Source organism: Pelobates fuscus, chromosome 3 (assembly GCF_036172605.1).
Source record: "Pelobates fuscus isolate aPelFus1 chromosome 3, aPelFus1.pri, whole genome shotgun sequence".
NCBI classification, from domain to species: domain Eukaryota; kingdom Metazoa; phylum Chordata; class Amphibia; order Anura; family Pelobatidae; genus Pelobates; species Pelobates fuscus.
The window spans coordinates 250,290,573-250,309,218 of record NC_086319.1 but is presented as its reverse complement, the minus strand read 5'-3'; the positions used below and the strand labels follow the sequence as shown (position 1 = coordinate 250,309,218).

Here is an 18,646-nt window from a genome sequence, read left to right as displayed (position 1 = left end):
CATCAAACATGCTTTATATTGTACAGGGAAAAGGGCAATTATTGGACTTCAAAAACCGCATAAACGGTAGTTTATACTTATGAAGAATGTATGCAGTTTATACTTTGCCTTATTGTAGAATAGAGTATATAATCCTTCCTAAAATAAATCTTAGTTTGGCATGGAATTAATTGAGGACCTCTGCTGACTCCACCTAAAGACATGTATGTGCAGTGATAGTGATAACTGTGACAAAATCCTCTGACAACTGGCCTAAATTAAGCTTGCATTGAAAAGAGCTTGCATAGCAATACATAATAAAAAAGATACTAACTGAAAAACTGTCTAAAATATCATGCTGTGCAAGAGAGAGCAATTATTTGATTATTAAATGCTAATGGATTAAGTAAAGGGAATATAGATTGCCATTAAAAAAGTGATTTGTAAGACTGTTATTCAAAGTATAAATGCAAAGTGAATTTCTGCAAATACCAAAATATATTACTGTTATCCTTTGCGTATCTATAATTACTCGCAACTGCCATTTTGTCTGTCTTTTTGATAATTCATATGAGTAGAAGTGGACAAAAAAAGAGCATCCTCTTATAAAACCAAGGATGTAAAAAATATGATAAAAATAATTTCAGGAGGTTAAAAATATCAGGAAGTATTACTTTACTGAGAGGGTAGTGGATGCATGGAATAGCCTTCCAGCTGAAGTGGTAGAGGTTAACACAGTAAAGGAGTTTAAGCATGCGTGGGATAGGCATACGGCTATCCTAGACTTAAAGGGACACTCCAGGCACCCAGACCACTTCTGCCCATTGGAGTGGTCTGGGTGCCAACCCCCACTACTCTTAACCCTGCAAGTGTAATTATTGCAGTTTTCTATAAACTGCAATAATTACCTTGCAGGGTTAACTCCACCTCTAGTGGCTGTCTACTAGACAGCCACTAGAGTTCACTTCCTCCTTCATATCACAGGTTTTCTGTGCTAGAGCGTCGCTGGACGTCCTCACGCTGTGTGAGTACCTCCAGCGTCGCTCATTTCCCCATAGGAAAGCATTGAAATAATTTTTCAATGCTTTCCTATGGGGATACGTAATGCGCATGCGCATTAGGTCTCCTCGGCCGGTGGGCGGGATCAGTCTCGCCCACCGGCCGACGCAATGAAGAGGAGGAACGTCGCGGAGGAGGAGACAGCGGCGAGGGACATCGCCGCTGCCTCAGGTAAGTGACTGAAGGGGTTTTTACCCCTTCAGTAACCGGGGATTGGGGGGTGGGAGGGAGAGGGACCCTCCAGTGCCAGGAAAACGGATTGTTTTCCTGGCACTGGAGATTCCCTTTAAGATAAGGCCAGGGACTAATGAAAGTATTTAGAAAATTGGGCAGACTAGATGGGCCGAATGGTTCTTATCTGCCGTCACATTCTATGTTTCTATGTGTGTCCGTTAACCACACCTCAGAACAGGGTCTCTCACCCACTTGAATGTACTGATACTATATTCCCTAGCAGAATAAATAAGGAACGTATAAAATTGTAATGGGCAATACATAGTCCATAATGTGTTTAGAACTAAATAACTTGTAGGTAATTGCTAGAAGATCATAATAGACTATAATTTTTATAAATGTTGTGTGGAACTTTAATGACGTTATTGAAGTTTTTCTTTCACGTGATTTATGGCTTTATGGTCATTCAGTTTAAAAAAAAAAAATGTTTGTGAACAATTAACTGATCTTCCAGTTTACAAATAACTTGCAGTAAATAATAATATAGAGGTCATAAAATATCAGTTTACTTTTTATATGTATAATTTAAGTTGTTTGTATAAAATAGGATGGGTGGATTTGTTCTTGCCAAGAAGTTTGACAAGACAAGAGGGTAACAGTTTTCACTATTTAGTGGCTGTGTTATTTTTTATTTTTTATCTCTGTAGTACTAGGTAGCTATTAGGTCAGACCTGTTGTGATCCACTTATTGTCCTTGAAACAATAACTGGAGCCATTTAAACACACAAGAGATTATTATCTTGAATCTTAGAACTGTGGAGATGCTTTTTCACCTGTTCACTGATGAATGTGTGTTTATACAGCCCTGCATATAGTGTTTGTCTAATTTAAAAAAGCATGGGTTATCATGTGTATATATATTTATTTATTTTACTTTTCGGGGTTTCTTTGTTTTCTTTCATTAAAATATCGGAATGGGAGGTAATGTATTGATTATGTATTATACAAACTGAGCATGACCCAATAAAGTAAATTATGGTGATTTTTTTTTTTTTTTTTAATTCTTACTCTAATAGTCCACATGTCCCAGACCCCTTGCTCTTTGTCCCATCATCTCTCGCGAAATCTGTGTTTGCCTGATAATGCGACTTCCAGAACATGATTGAGATTTCCTCAAGTAATTTTGGGAATCATTTATAAGGAATACCCATAACCATAGAGATAATCTCACGCCTTACCTTGGGAATCCAGAGATATTAAGTCCTTGATTACAAAGCCCCCCGCTGCTACTGTTACTGTTTTACTTATAAATGTGAGCAGGGTCCTTTCCATATCTCAAAAATGTAGAGATGAATAAGAAGCTAAGTACATACTTTTTATGGTGTTAGCAGATTTGATTTTGATCACGCTCCTTTTTAGCCATTCAAACTCTATACTTAATCTCGGAATGAATACGTCATTCTGCATTTTCGATATTTGTTTTCTATGTATAGATAACCTATAGTTTCCCACAGACAGCTGTCATAGGAAAGTAGTAACATGATCTGAAAGATGCTGTTGGCCTTATTCCCAGAAGGCGACTATAATTGCATACACCATCTTGTGTAGTAAAGTGGTTCCTGACATTCAGATAAAATTAAGAAAATAAAATATGTTCTCACTGGAGGCAATCTGCAGTCTTCCTGTAGCAAACCTCTAAACAAACTGTAAAAACACAGACTAAAGGCCTCCAATCATTAGGAGATACCCAGATAAAAATATAATTCCAGCAAAACACCAGTGTTGGCCACAGAATACAAAAGGTACTTATATGCATTAATGGGCAGTGTCAGGTTTTTAAAAAATAAAACACTCCCAAACATAATACAAGCAGCAGCTTTTAAAAGATCTGGTGCACAGGAGTTGACAGAGATGATCAAAAAGTTCACAGACTAAAAGACTTGTAATTTTTTTTTTTTAATACTCAAACCAAATTATATTCCCTGGGCAATGTTGATAAGAAGAGACTACTAGATTGTGATCCAGTCTTACTAAATTAATGTTGTTCTCCTCTGTGCATTATTTTCTACAAAATACTCCCCTTGTTTTCATAAATGTATGAAGAGCAGATAATTCAGGGAGATTTTGAGAATATAATGTCAATCTGTTTAGTTCAGTACCTCATTCTATATCACTCTTAATTTGGAAGTACTCCAGCGTTCTATCATTTGTTTACCGTATTAATTATTACTGTGGCCCCTCAGCCATCCTATCCAAGCTCTAATGTTCGTTTGGAATACAAGTCCTGTTTCGTGAGAGTTATATTCTATTTGGAACTCTATCATTGTTTTTGCTGATATAACTGGTAAGAAGTGTGCTGTGTGAAATAAAACGTTTACTGACTTAATTTTGTATGTTGAGAAAGCATAGACTTTTTTATAATTCTTTCCCAAAGGAATTTTAGCTGCAAAGTAATATCTAAGTGATGTGTGTATCGTGTTTACAGTAGCTAATTTTGCAGGCAGAGAGCACGACAATTTATAAGCAATTTTCTGTTTGTGCTTGCGTGCAGTAAGTACCCGGCCTAATGATTAATACTTGTTCTGCAAATATACACTATAAATTATATTTGTTTATTAACCTATTATTTGCTATATATAAGATAAACCGCACATTATTACTCCTTGCTTGCCGTTTGTAGTAGCAATTGGCCAAATATTCGATTTGCGTAAAATGTTAATGGTGGAAAAACAGTCATATGGTTGGTAGCTTCCTGTTACGATGGGCAGAGGTCGCTGTGGTCCTTCTGAGTCCTCGGTCTTCCCTTCTTGGATTTTACCGAGGGGAAGTTTCATAAAGTAAAAATATTGCACATACATGCACGGAATAGAGTGTAAAACTGCTTTCAGGGGGTTAAAGTTGCCCAGACCCTGTTTCACTGCTTGGGGGGGACATGCTCTCATTACCTCCTCCCTCATACTGCAGTGCAGTGGGATGGAGCAATCCTGATTCCCTTCTCCTCCCCATGACCTTCCCAGCTCCTGACAGCTTGCTGTGCTGTAAAGCAGCTCATGTGACTGCAGTAATCCGGAGCCAGTAAACAGCTGTGCAGGAACATTGCAGGTTGAATCGAGCCTATTGTTCCGCACTGCAGACTAGACTCTGAGGCAGTCGCCACCGCTGCTGAGTGCTGGGAGTTTACTATATTCTACAATACAGTAAACGGGTAAAACCATGCATTATGATCCAAGTGCAATACATTTTCCAAGTTGTAGGATTTGCAGTAACTAGTCTTTTCACTTGTAGTAGAACATGTAGTTTCCTTACAGATGTGGCGTTTCCCATGGCACACCTGGATGAAATGTTTTGAAAACAAATTGTTAATTTTTCTTGTTACAAATACATTTTACCCATTGATCATTTCAAATAAAGCCGTGCAGTTACGGATTATGCTATTAGCTACTGGTAGAGCTTTACATTCCCAGTAAGTAAAAATACTTGTTTTAAATTACATTAACAGTCTGTCTCTTGCTTCTCATCTTTTCAAGCAAGTACAAATGTAAATGTCATTGTACACTGCACAGTCACTACTATCTCACAGACTGTGTTGATAAGCTGCTTCTTGGATTTTAAAGGGACACTATAGGCGCCCAGGCCACTTCAGCTCATTGAAACAGTCTGGGGGCGGTGTCCCGGTCACACTTAGCCCTGCAATGTAAAACACTGCCGTTTTAGAGCAAACTGCAATGTTTATATTGCAGGACTAAGACTGCCTCTAGTGGCTGTCTATCAGACAGCCAATAGAGGCACTTTTGGTATTTTGCTGGACTTTAGGTGGCCTAACTAATGCTGGACATCCTCACGCTCTACGTGAGGGCATCTAGCGTCCATGAAATCCCCTAGGAAAGCATTGGAGTGGAAGACAGGAAGATGGTGTCTTCAATCTTTTTCCATCTTGGTATATGTAAAACAAAAAAACAGCACGGTAGTGCAAAATTGTACGTAAAAAATAAATAAGATTATTTAAGAAATTAATGCACGGACTTAGTTTTGTATGTTTGTATTTGCTTTTGTATTACACAGCCATGCTACAGTGCTGCCACCTATCCCATGTGTTTCCCATTAAGGGTTAGTAAGTATGTAGGGGTTTAGAAAAATATCCCTCTCCGTCCCATTAGAGATTTTACCTTTTAGCTGAAAGCAGCAAGGTGAATTATTAGCGTAGGACTCCCCTTAGAAGAGGTTTTTCCTTGATATGGCAGGTGAGCTTACACTGAAATGGCTATTGGAGTGATACTAAAAACCTCCAGTTATTTAAATGTCCATAAGGTTTTGGATACTACCCAAGTAACTTTTTCTTTTTCTTTTTTAAGAATAAGTAAAAAGCTGTCAACAGAGCTATCTGAAGCTATCACTCATGGTCACCACCATGGACGATAATGTGGGTCCATTTCAGCACCTGGCATTTCATCTGCCAGGAGCCCATGTCGTAGTTGTTCTCTGACGCATGTACAGGAGTACAACACTGAGGTCTGGATCGAGCCTCCTTAGACAAAGCCTTTGCAACACTGCAATAATTAGGGACAACCAGGGGAAATGGCAAAACTTGACTATGGTAGGCTTCACATTTTGTCAGGTGTAGGGAATATACATGATACAGAGTAGTCCATAATTTGTCTTATGGTATCTTTTGATTGCTTTGGTATTTTTTTGTGAAATGCCATCACAGTCAATGTGAGTATTTCTTGAAGATTTTATCTTTATGAAATATTCATGAGAGGAGGACAGTGCTACTTTAATTAAAGTAATATTTTAGAAAACATACTCTCAAACATTCCTATTCCTGTGGATGAAATAGCCAAATAATAATCTCAGATTTTAGAAAAGGTTTATGGAGCAAAATTATATGCATGGCGCACTTATTATTGTTGGTAAGTGAAATAAATGTTGTGTGGGGTGCTGTGTTGTTAGATTTTTGTATTTTTGCGGTGGCTTACCATTATCTATATATAAATAGATCTAGATACCCACACACACTACAATAAAAAAAAATGAGTTTTAGAGGAACATTGCTGTATTTCATGCAGTTGTATTTTTTCAGTGCTGTATGTGGTGCTTGTGTTTAAATAACTTAATCAGTGCAGCTCTTACCTTAAAAAAACATAATGTATGGCTGGCTCACTGCACAGCTATGTGAACTTTGCTTACTGCTCGTATTAATCCATAAAAGTGCCAAGCCAGTTCTCACATCAGAACATAGTTTTGTAATTCCCCTATTCATCTTCATTATTCGTTTTCAGTTACAAATTACCGGTAGAAGAAAAAAAAAAAATAAGGAAGAAAAAGTTCTCCCTTTAAAAAAAAAAAAAAAACAACAAAAAAAGCAAATTAGCAAAACTCCATAATCAAAATTTCTTTTTGAGAAAGAAAAAAAACTGAAAAGACAATGCTTGAACATAAGTGTATCAGAAGCATGACTGTCTTTTAATAAAACTGAAAGGGTCTTAATCCCACACTTTGGATTATGAACATGTGCAGACTAGATTAGCCTAATCAAAGCCCCACGCCAGACCATATGCAGTGTCGGGACAATCACAAACCTGATTAATACATGTCAAAGGCTTAATCACTCCACTGTCTGTCCTATGACCTCTAATACATGGATTATTTTACATTGTCATCTTGGAGACTCATTGCTGCCATCTCCATACTCTAGGAATGCTGTACTTACAAAATCTTGTGTTTTGCTAAATCCAAAGTGCAAAGTTTATTCAATTATTATTCACTACCTCCTTACAAAATTACCAATGTTTTCCAGTTGTAATTTTCAGCCTTTTCTGAATGTTAGTTGTTGGCAACATTTCTGGTTCGGTTTTGTTTTTTTGTTTTACTCTAAAAGGGATTTTATGTATATATATATTTTTTAATCATTATTTAGATTGTTTTATCTGACATTTATATAAAAATGAAGTTTTGCTACAACCAAAAGCTTTTCCTGATCTGATGTTATATCAGTTGTTAGGGTAATTAAGTTCCATACATATTGTACTGATTATGGTGCATTTGCCTGGTTTTGTGTGACACTCCACATTACATAAAGCACTTTTCCTTTGCAGATACTGCAGTAAGGCAGAATATTCACTTCCACATTATCCATCCAAACTTGGATATTAAGACTGTGAGTGGTGGGCTAACATGTCAGATAGTCATTCTTTTTTTTTTTGTCGTCTGGCAATGAGTACGTAACACTTGTATCTAAAAAAAGAAAACAATTTAAAAAAACAAACCCCCAGTGTGTGAAAGTGTCATAAATAAATTCTGATTGCTAAATATAAGCACATGGGCTGCCAGCAATGTATTCAATGAGCTGATAAATAGTGCATTAGGCCATCACTACGTATGTAAAGGTGAACTGCTGCATAGCACTTTTATATTACAGTGACGGCTATGTCTGTGTCTTTTTTTGCCTTAGATACAAGTGTTCCTTCTTTCTAGATGTTTAATACTAGCTGGGGTATATATACATACTTTGTTTCATGCTCTCACTATTTACAGCGGCACTGTCATGCCCAAGTTACCTTTCTCCTATTGTTTTATCTTCTCTTCCTCTCTGAATCTGTTCCTCTTTTCTTCATATCTGATCTAGTTTTCTTTAAAACCTAAAACAAATGAAGGGACTACTTTGTCTTATGTTTTTTTTCCTATGCTTGACCTTCTTTGACCAACGGAGGAGGTTAAGTTGCTCCATTTCCTGTGGTCAAAGAAATGTTCCCACAATACTCACCCGTGTTCATGCGTTGCTTCATTCGCCGTTCGAACGTCCTGTCATTTAGACAAAGACAAACGTTGCTCTTTCAGCCTACTTTACTAATACTAAATAATTTTTAAAATATATCAAAATCAAAAAAGAATCTATTGGGAATTGGCTTGCTTCAGACAATATATTGATCAAAAGAGGTTACGACCAGATATTTTTATGCCAGATAAGGTTAAAACAGAAGAACAGATTGGTGAATGGAATAATATTATGCCCGGGTGCTCATCTAAGATCATAGTTTTTTTAATGAAATTTGAACAAGAACATCTGGACCAAATCAGTAAAAACTTTGAGGGTGAAATCACAAAGATCAATGAATTTAACAACAATCTAAATAAACAAATAAAAAAACAATTCTACATTTCAGAGAGATTATAGAGATTTTAAAGATAGTGACATCTTTTGACACAAACACAGATTTTGTAGAAACTCCAGGGGTAGAGTAGCATCCTCTTCCGATATAACAACTTCACATAGGATTTCCAGCGATAGACCCCCTGAACATTTGCCTTTTATGTCGACGGACATTTTGGAACCTTCAGAGAAAAAATTCTCTTTATAACACCACAACTTCTTCTGGTCTTTACCTCAGTCCCAGAATCTCCTGTTTTTAGAACAGGAATGCCCCATCCAAAGTAGGAAGACCTTTGAGACAAATGGAAGTGGAGATACAAGAATTACAACACAGGCACAATCCTGTTTAACAGCTGACAATATAAGTATCAAGCTATCCAAATTTGCCAATGTTTACATCCTTTTGTATCAGAACTGCAATCCTTTTTAGGAGATACAAATCAAACACTCTTGGCTTTTGAAAATTGAGTTGTAAACCTATTTACTCTAATAGCCAATCTGAACATTGTTTCCTTTACTGTAACTTCCCCCATGACAAAGGCCTGGATCGATGTTCATATTTTCTCCATAAGTCTAATCACTTAAATTCTTCTGAAAAAGAATTGATCTTGGCTTTGTTTAAATTTGTGTTCTCACATTTTTTTCACCTTTTAATGGAAAATATTACCTCTAATTAAAGTGAACAGCCATGAGGTACTTCTTTCTAGGTTTTTCAGAAGAAACAATGGTCCATGTGCCCTCAAACTCTAAATATACATCCCACATTATTAAAGGTTATTATATTGATGACATTTTGATTTTCTGGGCCAGCACCATAGCACTGTTTGAAGAAATAGTAGAGGAATTGAACAATAATGATGTTGATGTTGATCTTAAACTTACGCAAATAGATGAATGTGAATTAGGATCCTACAAGATTGGTAGTGTTGAAACTAACCTACACAGGAAATCTAGAGCACCCAACAGTCTGTTGCACTGGGAGAATGACCATCTCTGCAACCTGAAAATTGGGATACCATATGGCCAATATTTAAGCAATATGTTTTTTTAAGCCAAAAAAACCCAAACATCCACTACACAAACACACACTGCATTCTCTAATCAAATACTCTCACTGCATCCACTACACACACACACGTATTCTTGAAAACATAAATTCTGACTGGCGTGTATATTTTGTGCATATTTTAATAAGACCGATATTTCATTCTATGCAGAAAACTCAGTTTCTGAATACCTGAGCAGTTAATTTAAGGTTTAAATGGTCAAAATTGGCATCAGTAAACAGACTGACACATATACAACACTGGCATGTATATTTTGTGCATTTACCATAATACAATTTTTTCCCCAAAAAAATAAATAATAAACATGTTCAGTTAACAGTAGATTTGTGTAGAAATAGTTTATTCTTTAAAAATGGTAAATGTAGAGAATATCGGTAAGTTATCGGCTATCGACCTAAAAGTTTACATTATCGGTATTGGCTATAAAAAAAAATCAATATCGGTCGATTACTAGTGGAGTGTGTATATAATGAATGTAGTGTGTGTATAGTGAATGCAGTGTGTGTATAGTGAATGCAGTGTGTGTTTTTGGAGTGAATACACTGCCCCACCTTTCACTACTCTAATAAACTGCCCACTCCCTCCCCCAAATTAATACACTGCCCCACTCCTCAAATCAATACACTGCCCCCCTGACCCATTTAACACACTAGACAGGAAGGTCTCCCAAGCCACTCTTTGCCGTCCTCCAGTTCCAGCTCTGCTCTTCTCTGCTCCTCTGGCACTGCGAGCAGGAGGGAAGGGGCAGTGGCTGGCCTGCTGTGCAGACAGCCACTCTGCCCTCTTTCGGCCACGGAAACACACAATCGGCCGTGGGAGGGAGGACAAGAATCAGTTGCAGCCACAACACAAAGTGGCCATAGGGCATGTGGGCAGCAAAGATAATCATTGTGGTCCACATGCGGCACATGGGCTGCAAGTTTGACATGCTTGCTTTAGAGCCTCCAAAACCCTGAATCTACATGGTCTACTTTCTTCTGGTGTGGTCATTGTAAGGTCTGCGATTTAAACTCAACCATCGACTTCAGTATCATGGTATTTTGTTAACTGTAGCACCACACAGATTATTTATTTGACTATGGGCTCCTGTGGGTTACAATACATAGGATGAACTTATCAACAGTTCCAGCGTTGACTTTTACAACACATTAATTCTATTACCAGCATGAATGTGACAACACCTATTGCAAGACATGTGCTTTGCAATCATAACACGATTCCTAAAAAATCTACGGTTTCAAGTCATAGGGGAAAAAAAATCAATTTATTTAAAGGCAAGATAAACCACCATCTTTTGAAACTGGAATCACGATGGATCTATACTAGGGATAGGAAACCTTTGGCACTGCAGATGTTTTGGACTACATCTCCCATGATGCTTTGCCAATGTTATCCACAACATCTGAAGTGCCAAAGGTTGCCTACCCTTAAAATCATGTTCCTGAGAGGTTTGAATGAAGAATTCAACTTAATGCCTTATCTCTAGGAATAGATTTCATTATCTTTAATACTTTGTTCCTTTTATAAATAATTATCTGTTCGTTCTCATTTTATTTTTTATATACATGCATATTTGAATGCATTAGTTGCTTACGGAGTTGAACAAATTGTGGCTTACCTTTAATCTACTTTGTCCTTTTATAACATATTTTTTTTTTTTAAATGATATACACATACAACTGACCATATTTATCATGGCTAGCTTGGAGAAATTCTTTGTCAATGTGGGCTGTGCTGCAGTCCCGTGATGTTTGCCGGTTTCAACATTACCAGATTTGTATATGTGTCGATCTGTTTACTGACGCCAATTTTGACAATTTAAACCTTAAATTAACTGCTCTGGTATTCAGAAACTGAGTTATCTGCATAGAATAAAATATGTCTTATCAAAATATGTGGCTTATTTGTTGTGTAATCTGTATATACATTTGTACACAAGTTTATACAATTTGTTTGTACGTGAGCCTGCATACTCCGTTTTGCTGAGGTGTCCGTATTTTTTTAAATGCTACTAGCAATAGCCCATGCCAGAGCTTCTCAAACCTCTCCTAAAGGGCTGCTAATGTTCCAGGATTTACAGATATCCCTATCTGAACTCTATTTGATAATCCTTAATCCTGCACCATTAATGATTCTCATGGGGGGATGACACTGGTATATGCCTCTTCCAATCATTGTATTATGAAAGGCTTCTGCATTAGCATGCATTTTTTCGTCTATTTTATTTTATTGTATTGTATTTATTTTTCCTGCATCTGCTCACCAACAAATCTTGTGATCGTGTAGTAGTCAATATTAAAGAGGAATTCCAGGCTGAAGCCTATTATTTGAAACGATGTAAATCAACCTGTCCACCTTCATGTGGTTCAATATCTGTTCCTGTCTGTGATATGTGTTGTGACATTCAGTGCTGTAGCAAGCTAACCAGCAAGAATAAAGTAATTTAGAAAAGGAGAGGTGAGTGCTGTATTGCGTTAAGATGCAGAATGTTTCCAAAACTTTTATTCTTCCTATACAAAAAGTGTACACAGATTACACCTACATGTAGGTACTTAAGGTAAAAGCATTAAAATGCATAAAAGTTGTGTTATCGTCTATAATCATCAACCAACCACCCTAAAAATATATATGCAGTCATACTTTCATTCATTCAGAAACTGACAAGTTTTTGAAGGCAAATGAGGTGATGGCGCACAAATGGTAATGGCACAAATGGTAAATGTAATTCACGACAGTATCAGTGTATAGAGGACACTCACACATTAAAGAGTCTGCTCTGAACTCAGGTATTTTCAACACTCTCAGAATGATGTGGTATGCCTAGTCCCAGCAATATTTTCTTCTATATTGAAAATCAGTAACCAGTAGAGTAGTAAATAATATACTTTATTACAAAATATAAAAACACAACAAACTTTAGAGGTGAATATCTCAGCACAAAGCATTTTGACCACAAACGGTCTTCCTAAGGTTCATATCCTTATGGAGTTCAAGTTCTCTAATTTATATCCAAATAAATCATAAAATCCCGAACAGGTGTAGCACTATTAATGCCCAAATATGGTATTTCCGGGATAATCCGCCATTACCCATCGGGTGGAGATTGTCAGATGATATCCCGCAAGCAATCCCAAAAATCCACCCTCAATACCACTGTTCTTGTTCCACCTTTTCCGTCCATTCCTTGCGTCGGACTGAGATCTTCAAGATTGTGCTCCATTAATTTTCTGTCACGTGTGTTCCGGACGTCATCACGTACCAGTGATGACATCATACGTCCATGTCCTTAACCCCGAACTGAGACAGCCTGTCCCTTAAGTCCTCAGCCACCATTTAGAATATGGGCAATAATAAAAGAGAACAGTGAGCAGTCATATAAAAGAGGAGGATGATCGATGTATAAAACATTACAAGAATTAATGGGGGGGGGAGGGGGAGTGGGATAAAATACATATATTGATTAAAAATCAACATTAAAATTGAAAGATTCAAACAATGATAAAATTGTTACGTGATCCACATTTAAACTGCAAAAGTCAAAATGAGTAGTATTGCAAATAAAAGATTAAATAATTATAGAAGGGTGCCAATACCAAAATCTATATTTAACCATTTTGGGAACCGTGTCTGCAGTTCAAAAATCCATTTTATCTCCTGTCTGTCTAGACTGCAGGCACTGTCCCCACCCCTCCAATGATTAGTCAGCCGTCTAGACACAGGAGTTAAAATTGATTTTTGAACTGCAGACACTGTCCCCAAAAGGGTTAAATATAGATTTTGATATTGGCACACTTCTATAATTGTTCAATCTTTTATTGGCAATACTTAGAAACATAGAATGTGACGGCAGATAAGAACCATTCTGCCCATCTAGTCTGCCCAAAATACTACTCATTTTGACTTTTGCACTTTAAAAATGGATCATGTAACAATTTTATAATTGTTTGAACCTTTCAGTTTTAATGTTTGTTTTTAATCAATATATGTATTTTATCTCCACCCTCTTATTAATTTTTGTAATGTTTTATACATCAATCCTCCTCTATCTCTTTTATATGACTGCTCACTGTTATCTTTTATTATTGCCCATAGCCACCATATAGAATATGGGAAAGAGTGAGGACTTAAGGGACAGGCTGTACCAGTTCAGGATTACGGACATGGACGTATGATGTCATCACGGGTACGTGATGACGTCCGGAACACACCTGACAGTAAATGAACGGAGTGCCATCTTGAAGATCCCTGTTCGACGCAAGGAATGGACGGAAGAGGTGGAACAAGAACGGCGGCATTGTGGGTGTTTTTTTGACACATTGGGAGGTTTGGGATTGGTTGCGGGATATCATTCTGCTTGATGGGTAATGGCCGATTATCCCGGAAATACCATATTTGGGCATTAATAATGCTACAACTCTTCGGGATTTTACGATTTATTTCAATATAAATTAGAGAACTAGAACTCTGTAGGGATATGCACCTGAGGAAGACCATTTGCAGTCGAAAGGCGGTTGTGCTGAGATATTCACCTCCAAAGTTTGTTGGGTTTTTATATCTTGTAATAAAGTAATTTTGTTTACTTCTCTACTGGTTACTGATCTTCAATATAGAAGGAAAATATCGCTGGGACCAGGCATACCACATCATTCTGAGAGTTTTGAAATTACCTACTGAGTTTAGGCTTTTTAATGTGTGAGTGTCCTCTATACTTCTTGCACGGATACCACTATATACAGTCTGCGCTATGTCGCTTTTATGTTCTTATTAATAGGTTCCATTCTGCCTTCCAATACTGTTATGAATTACATTTACCATTTGTGCGCTATCACCTCATTTGCCTTCAAGATTTTCATGTATGTATAAGTGTTTTTATGGCATAACACTTGCCAACCTATTAACGTAAAGGGACCTGTTAAGTTATTAAATGAGTAAATGGGTTCAAGGAAGTTTAATGCCTTCTTGCTTGATGTAACATAAAAAATATTCATTTTGTTTATCTTTTCCTTTCAGGACTTGTCCAGATTCCAGTCAGTATGTATCAAACTGTGGTAACAAGCCTGACGCAGGGTAATGGACCTGTACAAGTTGCTATGGCACCAGTTACTGCTAGGATATCTGATTCGACTGTCACTGTCGATGGGCAGGCAGTTGAGGTTGTAACACTGGAGCAATGACTGTCACGCCAAGGAAGAATCATGATGTAATTTCCTGTCTCCATTGTGTATCCTGTTTTCTGATCTGAAGTGCTTCTGGACATCCACAACGGATGCTATTCTGTCAGGTCCTGGGTGTTTGAAACGGAACTCCAAATTAAGCATCGTAAACCCTTATTTTTGTTCATTTTAGCTGAGCTGCTCATTTGCCCATTTGCTGTTTTCTCTTCCATTTAATTTATTTGAATACACACTTTTTTTTGGGAAGTGCATCAGCCCAGGAGAGAACGTACCATGCACTGAAGGGGAGAAGAAGAAAAAAGCCATGACTTTGTATTTTCCCTTGTCTTCATACTCTAATCTCAGATTGCAATAAAAGGGACTATTCTGGAAGGAAAAAGGAAAAAATGCTAACTTTTAATATGTCCTTTTGGGGGGATTGGGTTGGCAGGGTTGTGGGTGGTGAGGAGTGAATGAAATTTAATTTAAGTTGTGTCTGCCCTTTTGTCCACCTACATCTGTGGTTTGACTTTGTAATATACATTTCTAAATGCCTGCTTTCTAAAAAATTTCGGTGAAAAAAGGATGTGCTCAAAGTCTGGCCAACAGCCTGGATGTCATTAGGCCACTGTACAAGAAATTTTGAAAACCTTGAGTCTTGAAGCGGTACTATTTCATAGATCAGGTCAGTCAGGATCGAATGAGGTTGTTTCTCCAGTTTATGGTGGCTGCATCATCTGACTTTGTAGTACCTTCCACCATCTCTTTTGTGAGAGAGATTCACCTTGTGTCCTGATATTTCCCCTAGTGAAGACTACTAAACTTTTCTCTGGCATGCTATTAATTTCTAGAATTAAATAATCAAGTAGCTGTCTTTCAGCATGAAGGATGGATCCAGGAAAATACAAAAGTAAAAATGCAATTGCCATCTAGTGTAATCAGTGCTTCTATGAAATTGATTGTTTCCTTGCCCAAAATAAAATTACATATGGGCTAAAATACATTCACACACAGCATTGTGTTGAATAAAAGTTGGTGTAAACTGCTTAAAAAGAGAACATATATGGTATATATTTGTTTGCTGATAGATACACACATCTAAAATGTATACTTATAAAATGTTCATATAATAATTGTGCTAATGTGCGTTGATCATTTGGACTTTGTTTCTTGCATATTTGTGTTGCTAGGCATCTATGTTAATATCACAACTTTCTCTGAGCTCATTCAATGACCCAAAGTCCTGAATTACTTTCTAGTAGGCTGTGAGATTCTTAATATCACCTGAGCAACTTACTACTCATATGTCAGACATGCATTTCTTTAACTAATAATAGCAAAACATACAAGTGATCACAGCTAATAAAGGAGCCATAGAAAAAGTAATTTTGGACAACGCATTGCATTTTTTTTATTTATTTTTTTTGTGGTTGATTATCTCCTAATATATTTCTGTGCACATTAACTATGATCACCATTTTTTGCATTATTAGTTAGGTTGAGGACTTGTGGATCCATGTTTAATGGAACTTGGGTTTTGTGTGTCCAGTGACCTTTTTCCCTGAGTGCGGTGTGATGCTATGGTGGATTATACTTTAATTGCTGACGACCAGAATGAAATGCTAATTGGTCGTTTTGCTCATGAACAGCTCTTGGATAAAATGTCAAGATGGCACAAAGTTACAACACTTGTTTTTACAAATCTTGTTGAGATTATTACAATTTGTGATCTCCTCTTCTGCCAGAGGTTTATAAATCAGCGTTATCTTCCTTTCCTTGTAAATATCATTAATTTAGAAGATAGTGTAGGGAAAGACTGTTTTAGAGAATTTTTTTTTTACTACACAAACATGATGGTGACCATGTATCCTCATGGTGTGGCTTTCTAGATTAGGTTTAGAAGGGCTGAGTGGAGCTTCATTGCATCTGATAAAGTAAATCCAGACATATTAACCTTGTCACTGGGAGTGGTCTACTTTATAATCGTAGTTCAGTTGTAACTCATGTTTTACCATTGCTACTCATGTGTCATGTGTCATGTTTTTAGATTTGAAACATTTGGGTTATAAATGAAGTCATAAGGGTTTTAGTTTTACACTTTGCTAGTTTTAACTGAGAAATCATGGACTTCGTACTGTTGAAAGATTTGTAATGATGACCATGATGCATTATCTAAATTTATGAAATATTTTCATCCCGGTTTTCTAAATAAATAAATAAATGAAAAAAAATCCTGTCATTGTAAAGGGTTAAAAGAACACTTTCATCACTAGTTGTATTGAAAAGAGAGTGTTAAAATATATGAGATAATCAGGTAGATTAACATATGAGTACCCTTTAAGTATTGCCTGGGATTTAGTTACATTTAAAGAACTCCCAATTGGTTTTGATCATATAGTTGATACAAAATAAACTATTACAAGTTCACAATTATAAAACTACTATCAGTGTGTTTGTTGGGGGGGGGGAGATTTAGGTTGTTTCTTTTGCAGAGTTTTTGAATTCATTATATATGAAGTCCCTTACTTGCTGTTTTTAAATATCCATGTATCACAGTAACATATATGTTCGAAATATGCAGGTTTAAGAGATATATAAAACAATAGGAATGAGTATTTGAGAGTTTATTCAGATTTATGGATTAAAATCCGATTCCCCATTTCTTGTTTTGTGTGAGCGCCAGTTTGCTTCCAAAGACAATTCCATCCGTTTTCAGTAAGCGTTGTATTTACAAATGATTTGAACTAGCAATTCTTTGTCCTCGTTATTTTTTTGCCTTGCATTATTTTGGCACCTTTCCTGCTCTAGGTAGGATTGCTGTGTCACTTTGGGGCCTGTGTCCTGGTTGGGATTATTTAAATACTTCTGCTGTGTTTTATACAGAAATAGTGTATGTGTATTATTTGGGTTTTCTTTGCTACTCCATCAATGTCTAGGGCAATGTTGATAATCTATTAACTGGTCTAGCCTCTAGAACATTTTATTTTTACCTGTTTTGAGGATTCCCAATGACTGAATTGTTTTGTTTACTGCAACAAAATGTATAACCGAGAAAATACATTGAAAAGAGAAAAAGAAAATTGTATCTCTGAAATGTATCTTGGCATTGAATGAAATATGTCTTACTCTTTCAGTGTATGCTGCATTGAGAAAATAAATTGTTTAAAATGTGTGTATCCGTATCTTGGATGCGTAACCATTCATATAACAGATGTTGACCATATTATAAAGTCATAGAGATGGCAAATGTTTCCTCTGCATCTTTATAGGCATAACTGAAGCTATCAAATGCATAAGTACTATATAGTAGCTTACACAACCTAAATCATTACAGATATCTGATATCTGCCAATTATCATGTTTTTGTTTTGTATTTTATAATAAAAAATAGTTTAGAGTGACTGAATAAAATATGGTAATATAAAAAAAAATGTAATCGTGAATGAAAAAAACAAAACAGCAAATCTAAACATAGAACCATTGTATGCATTGTCTGAAACCCCTAGGAAACTTTTATATTCATTTTGTCCCGAAAGCTGTATTTCTGTGCTTATGTCTGTTTGTTTATTGATATATTAAAAAGGTGACAATCCTTATGGTCACACTTATTTAACCCCTTAAGGACACATGACGTGTGTGACACGTCATGATTCCCTTTTATTCCAGAAGTTTGGTCCTTAAGGGGTTAAGCAGATTTATTGGGTCAAGAGAAAAATGACAATGTTTGGTCCCACTATGAGACCTTTGTCAAAATTTGTCAAAGATTTTATAGTGACACTGAAACGTTGTTATTTGTGTTGAAGATTTTTGCCGTAACTAGTGTTAGTGCATCAACCGAGACTTCTGGTTGAGTGCTTATCCCACTTTACTATCTTCTAAATCCTTATTTGTGTGACTGGGTTAATTTGATCTTTAATGATGAGAACACTAATTTCCCTTTTTTTTTTTTGGCTCTGCCTTCAACCACATGACCGCTTAGGGGGTATACATTCTCTTTAATCAGGTTGAGATTCTTGGTTGATTAGGGTTTCTTATCAGCTGGTACTGTTTCCATGCTGAATACC

The 18,646-nt window shown here is 36.5% G+C and overlaps 1 protein-coding gene across 1 annotated transcript in view; it reads left to right on the top strand.

Moving 5' to 3' along the window:
* Positions 1-16,954, top strand: part of NRF1 (nuclear respiratory factor 1) — a 72,490-nt gene extending 55,536 nt beyond the window's left edge. The window contains exon 11 of the mRNA XM_063448310.1: positions 14,440-16,954. Within this exon, the coding sequence (XP_063304380.1) occupies positions 14,440-14,603 (164 nt within the window). The 3' untranslated portion in view covers positions 14,604-16,954. The remainder of the gene's footprint in view (positions 1-14,439) is intronic.
* The last annotated feature ends 1,692 nt before the right edge of the window (positions 16,955-18,646 follow it).